Raw genomic sequence first — 22,562 nt, forward strand, 5'->3', positions numbered from 1 at the left:
ACTGAGTTTGGCTTCTGTGGCTTAAAATCAACTTAAGCTTGTCCGTCGTCTGAATTATGTGCGCTATCTTTACTTTTTCCCTTTTGCAACACTTCCAGATTATTATCCCCGACAAGTACGGAGACACTAAATGGGTGGATCAGTGTTGGAAAAGGATTTCGAAATGCAAGACACTTGCGTACTTCCTCCTAATAACATGGGCGAGGATGAGGGACATAGAAGTCCTCGCAGCTGGAGCCCATGGAAAAAGCGACTGCTGTTCTTTGCGCTCATGTCCAGCTCTATTCTTGCCGATGGGTACGCCATTTACTCTATTGCATACATTGGCCACTTCGTTAACGAATACAGAGGAATGACCTGGGGATCGACCCTAATTGTTGATCAGGCGATGGAATGGGGCATCAGCGTCGACAAGTCGGCTACCAGCATGAACTACGGGATGTTGTTGCAGGGAATTGGTGGCTTGATAGCGATTCCTCTGATAGAGGCATTTGGACGGTGTGCATACTTGCTCTTGTCGATGTGCATTGCTAACCTTATGAAGCCTTCCGATTTGGCTGTGGCCGCAGTTTCTCACCACATTCATGGTTCTCGGCGCCACCCTCTCTAACAGTTATGATACATTCACCGTGTTTCGATCTCTTCAAGGACTCTTCGGGACTGTTCCTCAGGTTGTTGGTCTTCCAATTATTCACGACATGTACCATCCTAAAGGTGAGCTTCGTGTTTCTCCAGGTATTGTGGATAACCACTGACGTCTCTAGATTGGCCGCAAATGATCAACATCTGGTAGTCATACGCTCTTCTAACTATAAAATAAAAACCCCAATCTAATAACACTACTAGGGGAACGACTTTCCTAATCGGCCCTTTCCTTGGACCCTGCATTGCTGGATACATTGGAGCTGGGAGCAACTGGACAGTCTCATTTGGCATCCTAACCCTATTCTACGGAATGTCTACTATCCTGATCTTTGTATTCGGACACGAAACATACTTCGTTAAGGGGCGAGACTGCCAGCGCAATAGCCGTTTGGCGACCATCTTCGGCATAAAGTCGCATAACCTCCCAGTCCTGCCAACAATCGGCTACTGGACCAAATCACTGGTTATATACATCTTCAAGTTTCCCCTGTTGTTGACTGGTATCTCCACCATGGTCAACTTCTGCTGGCCCATCGGTACGAGTATTTGACTTGGTGTACCTTCAAAAACGTACCTTTCTCTAACAGGACCAGGGATCACCGTGACCGTCTCCACATTCGTCGCACGACCCCCTTACTTGTTCGATACCGTCAAATCGGCCTCTTTGCGCTGGGCGCCCATAATCGGCGGTCTACTCGGTACGCATATGCAGCCCCTCCCCCCATCACGCAGCTATTAAACCTTGATTGTGAACAGGGTACGCCTTCGGCTACTTGTTTAACGATTGGATTTACCGCACACGCCAGCACAAATGGCGTCCAGAGCACCGGCTACACGGCGTTTGGCCTGCAATCGGCACTATGGCCTGCGGCCTCTTAACATATGGTCTTACCCTGAACTACCAAAGACACTGGGTCGGACTTGCGTTTGGCTGGTTGATGGTTGTTGCGGGAATGATTGCTAGTACTGTGTGCGTATCAACCACCCGTTCAGTTTAACTCTATTGAGCGAATCTGACTGAATTCATAGGTCAATAACCGCCTATGCACTGGAAAAATACCCCGAACAATCGACCGTCGTGTCGGCAATTATCAACGGATGGCGCACAGCGAGCGGATTCTCAGTTGGCTACTTTCAGCCCTCGTGGATTGCCAGGAACGGCGTTGCTGCTGTCTTTGGGACGCAGGCGGCTGCTGTTGTGGCCGTGTTGGTTTTGACCATTACGCCGGTCGTTTTGGTTGAGGGGAGGAAGGGTCGGAGGGCTGCTGCTGGTACTGGTGGCTCTCCTGATGTAGGCACTAGTAAATGAGTAACTAAGTAACCATTGTATATTTTTGGTAGATGGGTAGGGCTAATACATTCCCTGCTAAAATATTGTTTATATTTGCATGCGTTTGAGTTTACCGTGATATGAAACAATACAGCATACTAGAAGCGAAAAGACGATAACCCCAAGATATTTACTGGTTTGACTTATGGACATATATCATTTCGCTCCGGATAGTGCCCAGTTATATTGTAGATGAAGCTGATCTGTAATGAGAGGGAAACGAGTGGGGAATGACGTGGTGACTGGATTCAGCTCCCGAGTCACCACCGCAACGAATCTCTCCAGGAACAAAAACTAACCTAGAAACCACCCCGACGTTATCCTGGGTACTTCCTTACCTGGAATCTCATACTTTGCACTGACATTCTTTTCCTGCTTGTTTCCCTTCCCCTTGAGCACTGTCGAGTGCCCAAGACCACGAGAACCCCTCCCCTCTTACCCCGCCGCTCCGTGAGACAAGCACCACCATGTCACGACACCGGGTCAAGGCCGTGAGCTACGACGACGACGAGATCGATTACGAAGACGGATACGATTCCGAGGATCCCGAAGAGCGCGAGTACCTCGAACAATGTACTCGCGAGGTACTGGGTCAGTTGGCTGGCGGCGACCCGTCTGTGAGCGCAACCCGCGAGGAGGTACAGGAAGCGCTGTGGCATTACTATAACGATGTTGAAAAATCGGTGAATTATTTAAAAGGTAGGTTACAGGCTGCATATACGAGGATGAGTCACTGTGGAGGTGGGTGCTAATGCCTTTGCTTGTAGGCAAGAAGACAAAAGAGACGGAGAAGAATAAGGCTGCGCCGGCGAAGGCAAAAGGAAGCACAGGTAAGCGAAATATATGTTTTGTCTCTTTGTATCCTTGTGTGGTTGGGCTCGGGTCACCAAACTTGCACGAATTTTGTTTCGGTGAAGGTATTGCGGTGGTATGTTAGGTGACGGAAATGCTAGTAGGTATGTAAGGAATCATTCTGTGATTTTTCGAGCGCCTAAACTGACTTTGTTTGAAGCTTGAATATGTTCTAACAGGCTGCTTTTAGTGCCAGCGTATCCTCTGCCTCTTACTACTACGCCCTCGTCGCATGGCGCTCATTTCTCAGCCGCGGAATTCTTTTGTGACTCCCCCTGGCTTAATATACCTGGGCATCGGAAGGCGGATATTCTCGTCGAACCGCTTTACCCTCGACTTGGTCTCCTCGGTGGAGCGCCAGAGAACGGAGGAGGAAAGATGTCTAAACTAGCAGCTTTAGCCGCTGCACGAAAAAAGAAAGAGGGCGACAAGTCGCCGACACCGTCTACTGGTGGGGCAAGTGACACTGCGCAACCATCCGCTGGCGAGGGAGCTCAGTTGTCGCTCCGAGAGAGGCTCGCACGTAATGACAAGAAGACCAAATCCTCAGAGAGTTCCCCATCGCTGCAAAGCTTGGGCAAAGAATCTCGCTCCGGACAGTCTATATCTCCCAAGAAGTCGCCACCTGAGCCAAAGACACCGGATACCCCAGCTACAACTGGACTGGAGGGCCCTGTAAAGGACATCCAGATCAAAGGGGAAGACAAGGAGCCATCTCCTTCCAACTTCCGCGCACCCCCTTCAACATTTGCAGTCACTATTGTTGGAGACGACACACGCCCGATGATGACGGAGCCCAGCCACCTATACACGAATACCCTGGATTTGATTAAAATCTATGGACAAAACCTCGCTGAACCGTTTGACTTTGCAGGACCCAGCCCAGACGATGTAGTTTTGAACGCCCAGAGTTCAGCTAAAGGTTTGGCTATTCGGCGAAAGATATGAGATATCCCCTAATGGACATGCAGGCTTCAAGTCGAAACAACCTGCTGCAAAGCCACAAGGTGACAAGAAAGGCTCGGCAGGTCTGGCAGGTGACATGAGTAACCTCACCGTCACTGAAAAAATCAACGTGAAGAGCAAGCATCTGGATGTACTCTCCGAGTACAGGAAGTCTAAACGGAAAAATGCCATGAATTTCGTGGTTATCGGTTAGTACTTTCCTACACGACCCGTTTAACCTGACGACATTAACAAGCTCTAGGACACGTGGATGCGGGGAAAAGTACGCTCATGGGGCGCCTACTTGCAGATTTGAAAGCTGTTGACCAGCGTACACTGGACAAATATCGAAAAGAGGCCGAGAAACTAGGCAAAGGGTCCTTTGCTCTTGCGTGGGTCTTGGATCAGGGTACCGAGGAGAGAGCACGAGGAGTGACTATTGACATTGCGACAAGCAAGTTTGAAACAGATAAGACTATTTTCACGATTGTCGATTCGCCTGGCCATAGAGACTTTGTTCCCAACATGATCGCGGGTGCGAGCCAGGCGGATTTTGCTGTACTCGTTATCGATTCCAGTATCGGAAACTATGAGTCGGGATTGAAGGGCCAAACCAAGGAGCATGCTTTACTTGTGAGAAGTATAGGTGTGCAGAGGATCATTGTCGCTGTGAACAAAATGGATACTGTTCAATGGGACAAGGGTCGCTTTGAGGAGATTGAGCAGCAGGTTTCGGCATTCCTGACCACCGCTGGGTTCCAAGCCAAGAATATTTCGTTCGTACCATGCTCAGGTGTCAGTGGGGATAACATCACTCGGCGAAGCGAGGATAAAAACGTATCTTGGTACAGTAGCCATACCCTGGTGGAAGAGCTCGAGGCTACAGAGCCGTACTCCCACGCTCTCGACAAGCCGCTACGGTTGACGATTGGCGACGTGTTCCGCGGTAGTATACAAAACCCTCTATCAATATCCGGCCGCATCGACGCTGGGAGCCTACAAGTGGGTGACCAAATTGTCACCATGCCAAGCGGAGAGCCAGCAGCAATTCGAAGCCTGGAAGTCGACGGAGAACCCAGTGACTGGGCCGTCGCTGGTCAAAACGTTGTCTTGAACCTTGCGAATATCGACCCTGTTCATCTTCGCTCTGGCGACGTTGTCTGCCACGCCTCCGCCCCGATTCCCAACATCACTTCATTTACTTGCAAAGTACTTGCCTTTGACCATTTGCTGCCGAGCATGGTTGATATTCATCGTGGGCGCTTGCACGTTCCTGGGCGGATCAGCCGGCTAGTTGCAACATTGGACAAAGGTTCCGGAAATGTTCTCAAGAAAAAGCCAAAGATTATCTCGCCTGGGTCTGTAGCGCGGGTTGTTGTAGAGCTGGACCAGGCGGTGCCTTTGGAAGCCCCGACTAGAGTGGTTCTGAGAGCCGGAGGTGACACCGTGGCTGCTGGGTTGCTGGAGTGAATATCAAGTACATAGGCACGCAATATAAATTCTAGATCTACACTTATGGATCATTTTTCAATGACTCAAACCTCATAAACATGATTTATATAATGCAATCTGGCCTTTCCATCCTTATTTTCACTGATAGCTTTGAATTGTGAATTATAATAGGAAACAAGACATGGTCACCGGGCGTCCCAAGCACTGTAGTTGTGCCAAATGTCCTGAACAAAGGCAAACAAAGCCGCAGGCACCACATCATCAACCACGCTAAACTGCATATGGACAGCCCCTGCAGGAACTAATTAACTGCGCTAATCCTTATTGGGACCTGATTTTCTGCGAACTTCGATCGACTTCTTGACCGCCCGGAGTGGGCTCAGCAGAATGGGGGCGGTCGGGGGCGGGCTGAGTCATTCACGACCCTGGGTGGCGCTCCTAGCCAATCAGCGCGTGAGAAGTAAACTTGTATGCGAAAAGGCCAGATGGCCGCTGTCCTTTCCTCGCCGCTCGCTCTCCATACAAGAAGGTAGCCGGAGCTTCTTCCACCTCCTCTCTTCTTTCTCCCATCCACCTCTCCCCTTCTCTTTGTTCGACATTCGCTTCCCTCCCTGTGTAACTGTGGTTGGGTTTGCTTTTAACAACAACTTCTTTCCCCTTTGTGCTTCTCTTTTCTTTCAGAGTTTGGGTCCTGATTTATCTTTTTCGCGCGACTTCTGTAGGAGTCTTAATTTCCCCCCCTACCCTTCTTGTACAAACCCACATACACATTCGCCATGTCGCGTCACTCTGGTCGCAGCGCGGCCAAGCCGTTCGCTGCTTGGACCACCGTCTTCTACCTCCTTCTCGTCTTCATTGCGCCTCTGGCGTTTTTCGGAACCGCCCACGCCCAGGAAGATGAAGTTCAGGAAAACTATGGAAAAGTCATTGGTATCGATTTGGGAACAACTTACTCGTATGTATACACCTGGATGGGATCACAGAATTGAAGGCGAGAAGCTAACTGGTTACAGTTGCGTTGGTGTGATGAAAGGCGGAAAAGTCGAAATCATGGTCAACGACCAAGGAAACCGTATCACTCCTTCTTACGTCGCCTTTACCGATGAGGAACGTCTTGTCGGTGACGCAGCAAAGAACCAATACGCCTCTAACCCCAAGCGGACTATCTTTGATATCAAGTGAGTTGCTCGGTCTTATTTTTTTCGACACCGAATTTTTTTGCTAACAAACCACAGGCGATTGATTGGTCGCAAGTACGACGAGACCGATGTTCAGCGCGATATCAAGAACTTCCCCTTCAAGGTTGTCAACAAGGAAGGAAAGCCCAATGTCAGGGTGGACATCAACCAGTCTCCCAAGACTCTGAGCCCCGAGGAGGTATCCGCTATGGTTCTCGGTAAGATGAAGGAGGTCGCCGAGGGCTACCTGGGCGAGAAGGTCACCCACGCCGTTGTCACTGTCCCCGCCTACTTCAACGACGCCCAGAGACAGGCTACTAAGGATGCCGGTACTATTGCTGGCCTCAACATTCTTCGTGTTGTCAACGAACCTACCGCCGCCGCTATCGCTTATGGACTAGACAAGGGTGAGAGTGAGGGAGAGCGCCAGGTTATCGTCTACGATCTTGGTGGTGGTACCTTCGATGTTTCCCTCTTGTCGATTGATAACGGCGTCTTTGAAGTTTTGGCTACCGCTGGTGACACCCACCTTGGTGGTGAGGACTTTGACCACCGTGTCATGGACTACTTCGTTAAGCAATACAACAAGAAGAACAGCGTCGATGTTACCAAGGATCTGAAGGCCATGGGTAAGCTGAAGCGCGAGGTTGAGAAGGCCAAGCGCACTCTGTCTTCCCAGAAGTCGACTCGTATCGAAATCGAGGCCTTCCACAAGGGCGAAGACTTCTCCGAGACCCTCACCCGTGCCAAGTTCGAAGAGCTGAACATGGATCTGTTCAAGAAGACTATGAAGCCCGTTGAGCAGGTGCTCAAGGATGCCAAGGTCACCAAGTCTGAGGTTGACGACATTGTTCTCGTTGGTGGTTCCACTCGTATTCCCAAGGTCCAGGCCATTCTGGAAGAATACTTCGGCAAACAGGCCAGCAAGGGTATCAACCCTGATGAGGCTGTCGCTTTCGGTGCTGCCGTTCAGGGTGGTGTCCTGAGCAACGAGGAGGGCACCACCGGTGTCGTTCTTATGGATGTTAACCCTCTTACTTTGGGTATCGAGACCACCGGTGGTGTGATGACCAAGCTCATCCCCCGTAACACCGTCATCCCTACTCGCAAGTCGCAGATCTTCTCGACTGCGGCCGACAACCAGCCTACTGTCCTCATCCAAGTTTGTAAGTTACTCGGTTACCTCTGTTTAACTATTAAACCATACTAACATTCTTTACAGTCGAAGGAGAGCGTTCTCTCACCAAGCACAACAACGTTCTTGGCAAGTTCGAGCTTACCGATATCCCTCCGGCCCCACGTGGTGTTCCCCAGATTGAGGTCTCCTTTGACCTGGATGCCAACGGTATTCTGAAGGTCAGCGCTAGTGACAAGGGCACTGGAAAGGCGGAGACTATCACGATCAAGAACGACAAGGGCCGTCTGACCCCAGAGGATATTGAGCGCATGGTCGCCGAGGCAGAGCAGTTTGCCGAGGAGGACCGTGTTATTAAGACTAAGATCGAGGCCCGTAACGGCCTGGAGAACTATGCCTTCAGCCTCAAGAACCAGGTCAGCAACGAGGAAGGTCTCGGTGGTCAGATCGATGAGGATGACAAGCAGACAATTCTGGACGCTGTCAAGGAGGTTCATGACTGGCTCGACGAGAATGGTGCCTCGGCCACCACCGAGGACTTTGAGGAGCAGAAGGAGCAGTTGTCCAACGTGGCCTACCCGATTACCAGCAAGCTGTATGGCTCCGCTCCCCCCACAGAGGAGGACGATGATGACTATGGCCATGACGAATTGTAAAATAACTTAGAGGGTTTTCTGGAGTTTACATTTTCAAGATTTTCAATTTTTTTCTCTTCAGTCAAGACCAAGAAAGCAGCCTATTCTCTTATTATAAGATAGGACTAGTAACATGATACCTAAATACATGATGTATTCAATTTTATATCCATTATTCCCAGTGCAGTTGTATACAATATATGTAACCTTAGCTTCCAACCTAATTTCCCATCCCAATAAAATCTCTCACAACCTCAACAATGACCTGATGATCATCCTCTTGCTTCAACCCACTGACAACGATAACACCCACAACACCGTCCACCCCCTTCACCCTAATCGGAAATGCGCCACCATGAATCGCATACTCATCCGCCGTCTTCCCACCACTCGAGCTCACAAGCGCATATTTCCCCACAAACGCCTCCTCGACGCCATCCGCATTACCATCCCGCCCAGCAATCATCTTCTGCCTCATCAGCCAGCTCGACACGCCCCAACGCAGCACCGTGTTCCGCTTCCGCCGCACCCAGTTGTCATTGTCCGCCACGGTGCCTGGTTCTGTTGCACACTGGAAGACGACGTGTGGCTCGAGCCCGCCCGCCAGCGTTATGGAAATTAGGGCTGGTTTGCGCTGCGCGGAGGGGAGAGATAGGATGCGATCGCGGAGCGCGAGACCGAGTGTCCAGGCTGTTGTTGAGGTGAAGGAGGTGAAGAGCAGGGAGGGGCTGGATTCGAGGCCGGCGAGATCGCGGGGCTATATTGGTAGGTTGGTTTGTTAGTCAATTGACAGGTATCGTAGCAGTAGGTGGGGGACGGCTCACATCAGTGCTTGCCGGCTGGAGGGGGATGTCGTTCATTATGGTGGTTGTTCTGGTATGTTCTCGGATTCTGGGTGTCTTGAGAGGGCTGGAGATGGATTATATGAGATAGCGGAGGGTTGATTAAGGAATTGAGAGGTTGTGTGGCCGTTGAATTAGAGCTTTGGTGCTAGAGAACTTGATTCGGGACTCGGTGGAGTAGATCCGGAGTGACGTCGTCCATTTGACCTCAGGTACAGCGGTTATACTAGGTACTCGGCACTCGGAACAATAATCCATGTTACTATGGCTACTCAGGGACTTCCAGTACAATCCTCCCCGCAATATCCCCCTTCTCCATCTCTTCATACACAGCTGGCAACTCTTTGAACGGCCGAAGTTTGATCTCAGGCTTCACCAGGCCCCGCCGAGTCAAGTCCACCGCCTCCATACATTCTTTCATCGAGCCCACTATGTTCCCACAGATCTTCAGACCCTTGATGATTATGTTGCAGATCGGCGTTTCGAGCACGGCTTTTCCAGGCGGGACCCCCGCGCAACTCAGTGTACCCCCAACACGTAGCATGTCGGCTGCACGGGCGAAGGCGCTCGCACTCCCGGCTGTGACGACCACGGCGTGTGCGCCAGAGCCAGTAATTTCGTGAATGCGCTGAACGGGATCTGTATTGACAAAGTCGACGAACTCCGTGGCACCGACGCCGAGAACGAGGTCGCGTTTGTTAGGTGCATCCACCCCGATTACCTGGGCCCCGAGGACTTTGGCGTATTGGACTGTTTTATTGTTGTTTTTAATTAGGGCTATCATTTCTCATACCGTGAAGGGTTGGGAGGAAGCAAAAATTTACCTGCTAAATGTCCGAGGCCTCCGCCTGCGCCAACGACGACAAGCCAGCTTCCGGCTCTAATGTTTGTTCCTAATACAGCCTGTGAGGGTATCAACATATATGCATACAATTGGTATATCGTGCTTGGTTTCCCACCTTATACGCAGTGATCCCGGCACACAGTACCGGGCCTATAAGCTTAGGATCGACATCATCCGGGAGGATGGTCAAGTAATCTGCATCAAGAGCGATATACTGCTGGAAACTCCCATCCTCGTGAAGAAGATGGGTCGTGCCTTTCACACAATATTGCTCTGTTCCAGCAAGACAAAACTCGCATCGTCTGCAGATTCGACTGGCAAAACGGATCCCAACAAGGTTTCCGACTTCCAAGTCTGATCCACAACCTGGTCCTAGAGCCACAATACGCCCTACGCCTTCATGGCCACCAATGTGCGGAAATCTCAACTGGGTAATAGGGACACCATCGAGCCCGGAAGCTGTGCCTTCCTTCACAAAGAGGTCTATATCATCCATTAGACTTCTACCCATGCTAGAGGGGTCCGTAGATGATCATACCACTATGGCATACCCCAGTATAGAGGACTTTAGCCAAAACCTCGTTATTTCCGGGAGTAGGAACAGGATAGTCTTCGGGGAACTCGACAGGACCGCCGATTTCACGAACGAGAGCAACGGTTTGGACTTTGGGGATTTCAGCCATTATTCAGGTAGCTCCTCAGATGGTCAAGGGTGTTCTGGACAATGTTCTCACATTCCAGGGAGCGTATTATTAGGTGGAAACAGAGCTATGCTTGCTCTTCCCGCCCCCACTTCTCAGCCCATGTGATGTTGTACCCGTTGGAGAGGAACGCGTCGGGTATCTGATGTTCCTTCTGCTGCTCTCCGCCTCATCTTCGCCTCTCGTTTTCCCTTCGTCCAGCATCAGCACAACCGTCGGAGAAGCTTATCCGGAAAACCTGAGATTCATGTTAACTAACCGTGAGCTATGCATTAATAACCACTTCTCATCAGCAGTTGCCCGACAAGGACATGGCTCCCCCTCACTTGGGCAATCGGCGTTTATATTGCGATTAGTTTGCTCCAGAACACTGTGTTGTTTCGGGAAAACCTTCTTGGGTCATGCCTGAGAGGTTCAATTCCACGGACCACAAGTCACGAGGTTCTCATGATGATCTTCGGCGGTTTGGCTGGCAGTCCGGTCATTCAGTGCTCTCAGCTCTATATCTTCGCGTCGCCGGTTACAAGCATCGTTCCACGGCTAGCAGGATAGAGTTATACGGGAGAGCTGCGAACACTGGGATTGACTCCGCCCAGCTTCATTAGCTCAGAAACGCCCGTGATTGATGGAAATGCCACCGGGACAAGTCTTAGTCTGGACTCGGGTTCTCCGCACTTCGCAGACTAACTGGCGGTCTCGCCGATCTCCCCATTTTCCGATGCAATTAACGAGTCTTGCGGGATCATTGAGAGCTTCCAAATCGAGTAAAATAGCGGCACCTCCACTGTATTTGCCTGAGCCTCCACAGGGGTTTTTGACTCTATTATGATTCCCAGATGAGAACGCCATGAAGCTCGTACGATGCCGAAAAACTCACATCTGCTTTCGTCATCTAATACCCGGTTGCCAAAATCGACTTTGCCATAACTCCGGTGGGATGAAGCTGTTCATTGAGCTTATAGGAGATTTGCGGGCTATATAAGGGAAGACCAATCGTCGAATACCTAGGGGGTGGCCAAACTGGAGTCTTCAATTGGGTCGTTCTTTGAAGAGAATCACGCTCCTGTATGATAATGAAGCTCCGACCTTTCCTTCAATTCGTCGCTGCGATAACGGCAGTTGCTGCGCATCGAGGACCAACTCGGCCTGAATCTTTCTCCGACGTTGTCATCTTCGACCCCCCGCGCAACTACACCATTCCACGCACTCTCTATGCACGAAATGAGCAATTGCCTAATGGGGATATTCTAGCAACGTGGGAGAACTACTCACCAGAACCTCCAGCGGTTTACTTTCCAATCTACCGCTCCTCCGATCACGGCAAGACCTGGAAAGAGATCTCCCAGGTCCACGACACAGCCAATGGGTTGGGTCTTCGCTATCAGCCATTCCTGTACTATCTTCCAGAGCCCGTGGGCCGCTTCCGCGCCGGGACCCTGTTGTTGGCTGGGAGCAGTATCCCGACTGATCTGAGCTCAACCCAGATCGACCTCTATGCATCGCAAGACGAAGGTCACACATGGAAATTCCTAAGCCACATAGCTGCAGGTGGGGAAGCTGTTCCGGACAATGGATTGACTCCTGTTTGGGAGCCCTTCTTGCTTGCCCAGTAAGTAACCATATTCCTCGTTTACTTACAGTTTGACGTTCAACTCTAATCGTTACGTTACGTCCGTGCTTGTAGCAAGGGCAAATTAATTGCTTATTATGCCGATCAGAGGGACAATGCAACCTACGGTCAAAAATTGTCCCATCAGGTCACTCATGATCTTATAAACTGGAGCCCGGCGGTAAATGACGTGTAAGTCTCCCCTCCTACTAGATTGGGTAACTGCCACTAACTAATGACGCTGCTAGTATCTACCCAACATATACAGACAGGCCTGGAATGCCCGTTGTCACAAAGGTATGGTCTATTCTGCCCAGCTGTCTGTATTTGCTGACTGGAAACAAAGCTCCCCAACGGCAAATACTTCTATATTTACGAATACGGTTCCTTCTTCAACACCTCCGACTATTCGTTCCCCCTGTACTACCGTATCAGTGCCGATCCAGAGGGCTTCGTCAACGCAAAGCATCACGAACTCGTCGTGTCAAGTGGCACAGTCCCAACATCTTCTCCATACGTCACTTGGACACCGTGGGGAGGAAGGAATGGAACGATTGTGGTCAGCTCTGGTACACAAGACACTATATTCGTGAACCAGGCTCTTGGCGAGGGCGAATGGACTGAGGTGCAAACGCCTGAACCACACAGTTACACCAGGAATTTGCGTATTCTTAAGGAAGATCCTCGATTCGTGTTGTTACATGGCGCTGGTGTACTCCTTGGGGAAGAGAACAAGGTCACTGTGAGCCTGTTGAATTTGGAGGAGGCGCTAGGCGCTCTGTAAGAGGCGGTAGATTTGGGGTGCAGTTGATGTACTTACCGAATTAGAAATTCATTGCTGCATCTGAGGAAAGCTTGGCCCGGGGCCTTGGAGTTGGATTCACACTGGTACTATAATGTATTTGTAACTTCTGCAGTTCGGTATAGCCCCGTGGGTGCAGATGAACAGTGATGGTTGCATCGAGAGAGCATTAGGGAAGGTCACTTGATGACACACCGGCTTCCTCTTTCAAAGTTATTTGTCAACTTTCGACTACGCACACCGTCTATCTGAATTATTCTCCTCACATCCTTATAGCCATCACAGGCTTCACAGAATCACGGCAGATCCAGAGGGATCGGCACCTTCCCTTTTTCCACAGGACGAGAAAGTTTCTTAGTCTCGATCGTAATCCACGCTGACAGATGCCAACTTGCCAAGCACGAGCGAATTCCAAATGCCCCTTGACGAATGATTCGCTCCGATTCCAAGTTCTGGGGTTCAACTTCGGGTTTGGAGAATTCATCCAGTCCATATTTTGAGGGCAACGAGAGCTCTCCGACGCGATAATTGGCGGGGTTCGCTCCGAAAGCCTGCCAGAAGCAAAATGTGATTGGCTTTAGGAGCACAACAGAAGAAGTTTCAGCCCAAGCCCAAGGGGTTCGACAGCGGCCAGTCGACGGGGGAAAAACATTGCCACATCGTGGCCCATGCGTAGGGTCCACACGCAGATTCCGGGAATACGACTTGAACTATTCCCTCCCATTGAACCCGGAATTAACCCGAGGACGTGATCCCTCATCGACCCCGTACCGAGCGTTCGGTGGACGCAATGTTCCGAAAAGGTGTTTTTGCGATTTTGGACATGATAGCTTTTCTCTTGGGGTATTCGAGATGCATGCGCCTGTTAACTCCTTTATGGCTCTTGACGCCTGAGATGATACATCAAACCTCGTTTTTCAACAAGGCAAACCCACATGCAGTAGTTTCTCGCTTAACGAATCTGAGCAAAGTCCTCTGTTGGTGCTAATGCATGCATGAGCCTTTTGCCATCCTCGCAAGAGCATAATGCCACACATTCCATCACTTATGGGAAAGCGCTGATAAGTGCTCCTTCACAACTCTCTTGTGGCGGTGTCTGTAATAATCCTCATCTGCCAACCAAGACCGAAAGATCAATGATACACACAAATATGCGTCCTAAAGCAGCCCAATAATGTTGGCTGAATTGGGTGCAAGATGAACCCCTCGCGTTTATCAGCTCTTGTCGTTGCCTCGGCGCTCTTGACAACAATAAGTTTTATACTCCATGCGTCAGTCCTTGCCAGGCATCAGGTCGATATGATATAGTCCGTGATTTTGTGCAACATCAGTCACATCGGGAACTGTACTGATTCCATTAACCGCCCAGCTGCCCTTGCATGATATCTACTACTTCTAAACACCCTGAAATCGTACTTGAGCCTTGTCTTGAAGCTTGGTTAAGACATTAAGGTTGCGCAGGGATGCCGAAATAGTCTGCTCCTGGTGCGTAACAGCTTCGAAGCACCTCTCCCGGAAAACTACGGACAGATCAATCTTGCGGTCAGAGAATGACTCCTAGTCAAACTAAGGGTTCAAGTTTTTAGCGGTATGACTTGTCCAAGTCTGGCGGCGCGCAGTTACCGACTTTCGCATCATAATAACCCTCGATTATCGGGGTATCTGCATGATGCGAACCAGAGTATGACAGCTGGCTGTTTCAGAGTGAGGACTCATGAGTTGTGCCGGCAACTTTTCTTTCGTCTGCCTTGACAATCGATAGAAAAATCCATCCGGGTATACTCGGTCGGTCGTGATGCTACAATTTTTAATGTGCTCCGTGCACGATATGCAGCGGACACGCACGCCTCGCTAATACTACCTTCATTCCGTTTCCCCAGATCTGCCTCTTTTCTCTCCTTTCTCTTTTCTTCGCACGGCCACAGGCTGGACACTACCTGTGGTAGGACACAATAGTCCGTCACTGCATCCCATTCCCCTTCGCTAGCAATCAATCAACTGCCAGCCACTGCCCTCGAATTTCGGTCCTTGTGCCGTTCTATAATAACTGCTACTACTATTGCGTGGCTGTTATTATCTGTGTCCTTTTGGTCATGGCGATCTCGCTTTTCCCTTGAATAGCTTGTACGCGACAGTTGCTTGGTGGCCGAGGCACCATTTGGATCAACCAACATATGCATGCCTCTCTTCGATACACCCCTGGTTGGAAATATCACCCTAAGAAGATAATGCTCTCGCGCGTTGTTGAACTGTCAAGACAGGGTGTAACACCTTAATCGCTACTTGTTCTGCGCAAGCAGGTCATTTTGTTCAGCTTTCATCAATCACATATCACGCTCTCATGTTTGCCTAAGCCTTTGACATTGCTCTTGTTCGCCGATTTTCTAAAACAATCTATCCCCCCCTCCAGTGCTCCGTCTCAGGTCTCTATTGACCGCTCCTTGACTTCTTGATGACTACCTACGTGGGCCGCCAAAACGCCGACATACATCGACTCGGGCAGAAATCTGCGCTGATCGCAGAAAGTCCTTTTCGGACTTGTGAACTTAGTCCTCTCCAGATGTCCGGGGCGCCATTCCAACCATGGACATATATCCCCGATGGCAAATATACCAACGCCAGGACATATGCACCCGAAGCAGACCATCAACGGCATACAACAGCTTCGAACCCTCCTTATCTGGCGCAGGAACCCCCACGCTTCCATCTTCCTGTCACTCAAAGTCACGACCCGACAATGATGCAAACGGCAAGCCACCCCAGACCTCCGGTACAGGCCCATGCTTGGGATAGCGGAACCGATTCGAAGTATAACTTCGCGCCAAACACAACAGGCTCACTGTCACAGTATAGCATACAGCGGCCAAGCATGTCAAGACCCATGGAACATGCGGGACCTTCAAGTTCATACTATGACACTTCAAGTCGTAGCCGCGGCTCTGTCGGCTCCGTTGGTCGAATCAACGACGTGGATTCGCAGTAATTACCCCCTCTCATACTTTGTATATTGGCCCGATCATGATACCCGAAAAGGGACTATCAGGACCTTGTTACCTTTTTTTCATTATCCCCTTCCCCTTCCACTTGCCAACTGGCTTCAATTGTCCATGGCGATTTTCACAAACCAGCTTCGATGAACTTTGGATCTAATACGTGGTGTTCAGATATAGTAGTAGTTCTGCAACTTTCCCGAGTCCCGTTCACTCCGATAAGAGCCCTGTGGCCTTTCCACCAATAGCACCCCTGTCAGGCTACCAGCAGCTTCCAATACACCAACGAAATGCCACAACCGGCATGCCATCCGATTTCAAGATCTTACTTCAGCACGCACCAACGCCGTCCCCGCCACCACGACGCACAATAACTTCTTCTCGCTACCACCTCTCCATCAGACAGCAACCGATAGCTGCCCGCGCCTGTGGTGCTGGGGATAGGGATCGACGGCCCGTGGACCCGCCTCCAATACTGCAAATGCTTCTCACAGATTTCAACCCGGACTCCGAAGAAGACAAGAATATCCTTCAAGACCCCCGATTCACAGTTGGATGTCTTTTGTATCCAGTCCATGATCTATCTTGGTCAAGTAAGTCATCAAACCGGATGGGCCGCCGGGATGGCACGGACTTAGGTATAAATCTCGAGGATAGCAATGCTCCTGGTCAATCCACGCCATTACTTTCCGGGAAGTCCTTTGTTTCGCCCTTCTACGTGGACGAGGAACCAGACCCCGACACTGCACCATCACACCCCTCCACCGGCAATGATACTTCAAGGGCACCCGCGCGAAGATCCAGTGGTGGCACCAGCCCCGCTTCATCCAGACCCCCAGCCTCGTTCTTCATATTCTCCGACCTCTCTGTCCGCACGGCTGGACTGTACCGCTTACAATTCCGGCTCATGAATTGGGGCACTGTAGAAGATACTGGCCAATCCATGCCTATTCTCGCCGAAGCATGGTCTGAGCCATTTCAAGTTTACCCAGCCAAAAACTTCCCAGGAATGCGCGATTCGTCGCTTCTCACTGTGAGGTTGAAGGAACTAGGATTTGTGGAGCTGAAGACGAGGGGGAAGGGAATGGGAAAAGGAAGAAGGGTTATGAAGGCAGATTCTAAGACCAATAGAAGTGATTAGGTGCGTTCTAGGCATCTATTTGATTTCTCCATGCGCTCCTGGTTGGCTTCTTTTGTTTTCCTGGTGGGTTTATGTTGGTTTAGTTTGGTGGTCTAATACTGGTCTTTTTGCGTACTTACGATGAAACGAGTCAATGAGGCGTTGTTGGGAATGGCATTGATGTTTCGTTTCGGACGCTGCTAAAATATACAGCATTTATAGGCCAAGTGCCAACGAACTTTACGGACTATGTAGATCTTACAACTTGGCTCATAATCAGCAAGCCATGTGTTCCAGTATTCCCAATTGTGGGTGCTCAATGCTAATTTGGAAATATATACATAAGCATTGAATGAAGGTCAATAACGAGGCTAATCACTCCAGAAAATTAGCCTTCTTGTCTGTCCCCAGCAAACGGGAAAGTGCTACACATCAAGAGGCAACCCCGTTGGCACGTTTGTTCCTTCCTGAAGTGCAGCTATTAGCTTTTGAGCCCAGCCCTGCATTTGATCTGCGTGCTTTTCAACTTCTTGAAACACTGCCCCTGCAGCCTCATGGTTACCGTCCTGTCCATGAAGTAGAGAAAGATGCAACCCTGAACCGAAACAACCTTGGGCCAGAGCAACGCGATACCATTCCATCGCCAGGGCGCGGTACTCGTGACGAGGACGTGGGCCAAAGTAGGACAATAATGTTGATAGAGCACCCTTCGCGCTTTCTGCTTCCTTCATGTCTATGTCCTCCGTAGTGGTCTCGGCAGTCGTCCGTAACTTTGTAGACTTTGCGTCCCGCGTCCCGAGCTGCGGGTACTGTCCAACTGAGATGAGATAGTAGAAGTTGGCTAATTTCCGGCATGCGTCTTTGTTCCCAGCCGCAGCTGCCTGCCCCATGTATGTTTCATAATCATTAATCCCACTTTCCTCCCCCATGTACCTGGCATAATGCACAAGTGCAATTGGGTCCTGGTACTCTATCGCCCCGAGACGTAATGCATCCACTTCCTCCTGAGAGACTACATCGTTTGCATCCCCTTTTCTGTCACCGCGGCCTCCGTTCTTCTTCTTAATTTGAGTCTTCCTCAACTCGCGCTTTAACCATGCGAGCAGCAGCCACGGTGGTTCAATGGAGTTATTAATAGTTAGAGTCGGCTTGCGATATACTCGACTGGGTTCAATCAATTGCAACACCTCCTGGACTAGTGCTATGCCCTGCTCGTACTGCCCACGTAGACCCAGGTATTTCGCGTAAAGGAGCTTGACTCGCGGATCAGAATTATGCGGCTCATTCTTGGACTGCGCAATGACGGCAATCCGAGAAAGTAGGGTTTTAGACGGAAGTTCGCGAACTGTGGTTGCGTTATACACGTTGCCGCCGTCGTGACACCCATTGAGAGTACGGGCTGCAGCAATTAAGAGCGCCACCAACGACCCAGCACGTAAGCAGGAAGCGAGCACCCATCTAGCAGCTTGGACGTTCTCTCCCGCAATGACATGGCCGATTTCGAGAATGGTGTCCAGGTCTACATCTTCAGCTGTATCACGTATAGAAGAAAGCATCAGTCAGTAAATGAGCGAGCTATTGACCGGTTGAATGAAGCAAGCAATAATAGTGACGTACCCCGCGCAATATTACGAATTAGGTCCGGAGATAGTGCGTGCGATGTGTACGCATTCTGTAACAGCGCCGTTCCAATCCGCTTAAATTTCTTGGGCGTCATGTTCTTATCAATAACCCCATCCTTCAGCATTGCACTAACCAGTGGGAATGCATTTTTTTGGAAGATTTGCAGGTGAGCCTGGAGTTGAGCATGGGCGACGCTGTTCCGAGGCGGGAGGTCTTCCTCAGGAAGGGCCGTGGGGGGTTGCTGGCCCAGAGACCCGGGTCTGCCGGTGTCTCTTACTTGAAAGGCTTTTATTCGGGTAGAAGGCGCCGGCCGAGCTGCGCCGCGAGAGGGTGTGGTGTGCAGAAGTCGTGGATGCGCGAGGCTGTGGTTGTTGGGTTTACCGGGAAGGTGATTGTTGATCGCGGGAGGGAGAAGCGTACGGGTGCGCGGTGTGAGGAAAGTACAGTGATTCTGTAGACGGCTCCATTCTCGTGGGTTCGGAGGACGTGTGCGCGACATGATTGTTGTTGGGGATGAGTGCAAGAAAAGAGACTGGGAGTTGCGGAGAAATAAACCAAGTCGGAGAGCGTCCGGGCACACTCTCTCTCCGCACCAAATGTTAATGGAATGATTTCTCAACCGCAATCAATTGTACCGGACCAGCAACTGTGATTCCAACCGAGATTACAATATTTCGGATTAAATTTATAGAAGCATCATTGGGTCAAAAGAAAATAGTCTATAATTGTCTACTATTATAGCCTCCACATATGCAGTCTAAGAACCGGCCGTAGGGAAAACAATGCAGAGCTGATTTCTTCCTTCTGGATAAGAAAATAGTCCAAACAAGTAGATGATAATATACATTCGCTGCCTATCTCCCACTTTCCGGCCAAGTTATCAAAACACCTTCAGAAAGACACAGATATATGACAGAAAAGAGAAAACACGTATAACCGGAAAACGGGAGAAGCAGCAGACACACACCCCTCTTAAGAAAAACATCGAAGATTTTACTCCATAACAGCCTTCCCGCCAACGGCCTTAAGCGTTTCGATAAGCTTCTCTGCCTCCTCCTTGGGCACGCTCTCCTTAAGAACCTTCGGCACGGACTCAACGAACTTCTTGCTGTCAACAAGCGACAGTCCGAGAAGCGTCTTAACCTCCTTAATAACCTTGGCCTTTGAGGCACCCTCGACAGCCTCAAGCTTAAGGTTGAAGAGGGTCTTTTCCTGGGCGGGAGGAGCAGCTTCCTCTTCTTCTGCGGCGGCAGCACCTGGGGCACCAGCTCCGGGGGCCATAGCGAAACCACCAACGGGGAGGTCGGGGATATTCAGGCGGGACTGCGATTCAAATGTTGCGTTAGTTTCAGGAATCGCAGAAGGGGTTGCGCTGTGTGATGTATAAAAACCACTGGGGTAACCCGGGAGAGGGTCCATGTAGCGTTATCTAAGGACTCACCTTCAGGCTAGCAACAAGGTCGGCCGTTTCTAACAAGTTCAATTGACTGATTTGGTCGACAATCTGCGTAATCTTGGGGTTTGCGGGTGCAGCAGCCTCTGCGGACTGCCACCTCCGGCTTATTGTTTGCTGATATGGTGCGGAAAGGCGAAGGGAAGCAGATGGGCGGACGAGCTGTCTGCAGCATCGAGCTGCGGCCTGGGAAGTCATCGACATGGTGGAAGTGAGGCGGAGGATAGAATCGACACAATAGACGCGAAAGGAAAGGGGCTATAAAAGGTGGTCGTGGCGCTCTCGTTCGATCAACAATTCAAAAGGCGCAACCGAAAAAGATGGCCAACTTCGGGATGGAAAATCTGGCGCCATCACGTGACGCGAGCACCAGGCCCGGTATCTACAAGCCCAGCCACTTGAACTTGCAAATATTACAGCTATGTACCTTGAATATAATATAGATTATATCGGCTGAGCAGATGAGATCTGAAATTATAGTAAAAACGCTTGTTGGCTCGGCCAGCCATAGAACTGCACCCGCACTCCTCCGCCCAGTCTTCATCCTTCCCTCAAAATAGCATATCAATACATTGTACATGAAGGTATAAACAGCATTACAATTCGAGAGTACTTTTTTCCCACCTCAGTCCATCTCGCTGCTTTGTTGGTCCCTGGAGAGTGATCTAACCGCGCTTGGAATACCTCTTCATGGAACGTCTTTGCTCCTTCTGCTGCTCGCGGTCAAGGAACTTCCGCTGTTCTTCGGCATTCATACCGCGGAGAATCCGCTCCCTCTCTTCCTTCTTCAGCTTCTCAGTCAGCAGCTTGCGTTCCTCGGCCTTCTCCTGCTCATCCACGCGCCGCAGCTTCTTAATCTCCTCCTCACGAACGTTCCTGATCTTGCGCATAACCTCAGGTCGGAAGTGGCCAAGGTTAACAAGTCTGTCGGGCAACCGTAGGAACTGGGTGAATAGCGGCAGGGTAGAGGCGTAACCGGAAGCGGAAGAGGCAAGAGATGTGACGAGCTGGACGCGCTTGCGTGGGACAGTTTCCTCGATCCTAAGAATAGCGGTTAGACCAGTCGCAGCTCAGTAGAAATATACAATACTTACTTGGTAGGCTTGTCGATTGGCTGATCGGTGACAATAAGGTACTTAAAGCTGTTGCCCGCCTTCTCCACGGCCTCGATGAGCTCTGGAGTGAGAAGGGTTTCGGTAATCTCGGCGTTTTCGGTCATAACAGTCACCCACTGAGGCAATTTCGCATTGTCCTTAGTAAAAGTCATCGAGGCGTCGTATCTGTCATTCCGGAAGTTACGCATGTGACTCTTGTGAACAATCGCGAAGATAAATCCATCATAAGTCGAGTTGTTGACCTTGAGACCAGAGGTATCCTTGCCCGGAACTGGAACCAGGTCCTTCTCTTTGCCATCGAAAGTGTACGCAGTAGCCTCGTATATCTCTTCAGGTGCAGGCCAGCTTTCAAAGAAGAATGCAAACGCTTGGTCCATCCAGTAGGTAACCGGGTTGGCGCGCTTAGGCATTTTAATAGCAACATCAAGAAATGCGACGTTCTGGCGACCGGTCGCGTAGGCAGAAAACTCCTGGGCAGAGTTCTCCTTCAAAATAGACTCGGGGTTGGTCAATTCCACAGACACGGAGTCGTCGGATTTCTGGACACCATCAAAACCAACGACCGCAAACTGGTCTCGGAGAGGGGAGGCATGGGCCTTGGCCCATTCAGTCGCTCGTCGTCGGTTTTTACGGGTGCCCCAGAAATGGAACAGCACAATCAAAATGACAATCGGCAGAACCATTGCTTCTTGCATGAAGTCCTTTGGGGATGTGCGCTCCCACACCCGGTACCATTTCGTGTACACGACGGGTTGAGCGCCATTCTGGCCAAATGGTGTCGACGGGGAATCGACGATGGGGGCAGGTTCAGGGGCCTTGACAAAGTCGGCGAAATCTGGGATAGAAAGGAAAGTCAGTTATCCGAGCTCAGTCAAGATCAGGACCCTAACTCAGAGCAAAAGAAGCGCAGGACTAACCACCATCCTCTGGTGCGGCGGAGCTGGACGACTGAGTGCCGCCAAAAACGTTCTTGAGAACTTCCGCCATTGCGAAGGGGGGGAAAGCGAGGGAGAGTAGAAGTAGGCCCGGGCAGGAAGCAGTCGAGAAGGGCGGAACTGCGAACGTGGCCTGGGGAAAGGAGAGAAGCGAGAGGAAACCCGGGGCGATGGGGAAGGCAAGTTAAGTGTTGGGTTTGGGTGGCATAATTAATTGACGTCCGCCGCAAGAGCCTAGCTTGGTGGAGCCCCGAGCTCAAGCCCGCCATTCGCCGCAGTGGCCAAGACTGGTCAAGATATCGAACCAACGAGGAGAGATACGCGGTATGGAGCTGGAGTAGGTAGGTAAAAAGCTG

The 22,562-nt window shown here is 50.5% G+C and overlaps 10 protein-coding genes across 10 annotated transcripts; 5 read left to right on the forward strand and 5 right to left on the reverse strand.

Annotated features, from left to right (window-relative positions):
• Positions 1-130: 130 nt before the first annotated feature.
• Positions 131-1,954, forward strand: APUU_21000S (putative MFS transporter; the record flags this gene model as incomplete). Its single annotated transcript, XM_041699704.1, has 8 exons — positions 131-297; positions 349-498; positions 545-714; positions 765-789; positions 847-1,181; positions 1,239-1,343; positions 1,402-1,615; positions 1,675-1,954. 8 exons carry the CDS (start codon positions 131-133, stop codon positions 1,952-1,954), a joined length of 1,446 nt encoding a protein of 481 aa, XP_041552763.1.
• Positions 1,955-2,442: 488 nt separating this feature from the next.
• HBS1 (putative translation elongation factor EF-1 subunit) lies at positions 2,443-5,242 on the forward strand (the record flags this gene model as incomplete). Its single annotated transcript, XM_041699705.1, has 5 exons — positions 2,443-2,674; positions 2,743-2,805; positions 3,702-3,749; positions 3,799-3,981; positions 4,035-5,242. 5 exons carry the CDS (start codon positions 2,443-2,445, stop codon positions 5,240-5,242), a joined length of 1,734 nt encoding a protein of 577 aa, XP_041552764.1.
• A 758-nt stretch (positions 5,243-6,000) lies between these two features.
• Positions 6,001-8,193, forward strand: bipA (Hsp70 family ATPase KAR2; the record flags this gene model as incomplete). The annotated part of the gene is made up of 4 exons (XM_041699706.1): positions 6,001-6,179; positions 6,238-6,402; positions 6,460-7,568; positions 7,625-8,193. 4 exons carry the CDS (start codon positions 6,001-6,003, stop codon positions 8,191-8,193), a joined length of 2,022 nt encoding a protein of 673 aa, XP_041552765.1.
• A 199-nt stretch (positions 8,194-8,392) lies between these two features.
• APUU_21004A (DUF967 domain protein) lies at positions 8,393-9,032 on the reverse strand (the record flags this gene model as incomplete). Its single annotated transcript, XM_041699709.1, has 2 exons — positions 8,393-8,929; positions 8,997-9,032. The coding sequence occupies 2 exons, from the start codon at positions 9,030-9,032 to the stop codon at positions 8,393-8,395; spliced, it is 573 nt and encodes a 190-aa protein (XP_041552766.1).
• Positions 9,033-9,282: 250 nt separating this feature from the next.
• APUU_21005A (zinc-dependent alcohol dehydrogenase) lies at positions 9,283-10,541 on the reverse strand (the record flags this gene model as incomplete). Its single annotated transcript, XM_041699710.1, has 4 exons — positions 9,283-9,764; positions 9,839-9,917; positions 9,974-10,341; positions 10,397-10,541. 4 exons carry the CDS (start codon positions 10,539-10,541, stop codon positions 9,283-9,285), a joined length of 1,074 nt encoding a protein of 357 aa, XP_041552767.1.
• Positions 10,542-11,626: 1,085 nt separating this feature from the next.
• Positions 11,627-12,952, forward strand: APUU_21006S (sialidase family protein; the record flags this gene model as incomplete). Its single annotated transcript, XM_041699711.1, has 4 exons — positions 11,627-12,168; positions 12,244-12,360; positions 12,417-12,465; positions 12,515-12,952. The coding sequence occupies 4 exons, from the start codon at positions 11,627-11,629 to the stop codon at positions 12,950-12,952; spliced, it is 1,146 nt and encodes a 381-aa protein (XP_041552768.1).
• Positions 12,953-15,422: 2,470 nt separating this feature from the next.
• Positions 15,423-17,101, forward strand: APUU_21007S (velvet factor family protein; the record flags this gene model as incomplete). The annotated part of the gene is made up of 2 exons (XM_041699712.1): positions 15,423-15,949; positions 16,135-17,101. The coding sequence occupies 2 exons, from the start codon at positions 15,423-15,425 to the stop codon at positions 17,099-17,101; spliced, it is 1,494 nt and encodes a 497-aa protein (XP_041552769.1).
• A 404-nt stretch (positions 17,102-17,505) lies between these two features.
• Positions 17,506-19,202, reverse strand: APUU_21008A (uncharacterized protein; the record flags this gene model as incomplete). Its single annotated transcript, XM_041699713.1, has 2 exons — positions 17,506-18,611; positions 18,698-19,202. The coding sequence occupies 2 exons, from the start codon at positions 19,200-19,202 to the stop codon at positions 17,506-17,508; spliced, it is 1,611 nt and encodes a 536-aa protein (XP_041552770.1).
• A 494-nt stretch (positions 19,203-19,696) lies between these two features.
• APUU_21009A (mitochondrial 54S ribosomal protein bL12m) lies at positions 19,697-20,360 on the reverse strand (the record flags this gene model as incomplete). The annotated part of the gene is made up of 2 exons (XM_041699714.1): positions 19,697-20,026; positions 20,145-20,360. 2 exons carry the CDS (start codon positions 20,358-20,360, stop codon positions 19,697-19,699), a joined length of 546 nt encoding a protein of 181 aa, XP_041552771.1.
• Positions 20,361-20,821: 461 nt separating this feature from the next.
• Positions 20,822-22,258, reverse strand: APUU_21010A (CCDC47 family protein; the record flags this gene model as incomplete). The annotated part of the gene is made up of 3 exons (XM_041699715.1): positions 20,822-21,197; positions 21,251-22,106; positions 22,189-22,258. 3 exons carry the CDS (start codon positions 22,256-22,258, stop codon positions 20,822-20,824), a joined length of 1,302 nt encoding a protein of 433 aa, XP_041552772.1.
• Positions 22,259-22,562: the final 304 nt, after the last annotated feature.

Source organism: Aspergillus puulaauensis, chromosome 2 (assembly GCF_016861865.1).
Source record: "Aspergillus puulaauensis MK2 DNA, chromosome 2, nearly complete sequence".
In the NCBI taxonomy this organism is placed as follows: Eukaryota; Fungi; Ascomycota; class Eurotiomycetes; order Eurotiales; family Aspergillaceae; genus Aspergillus; species Aspergillus puulaauensis.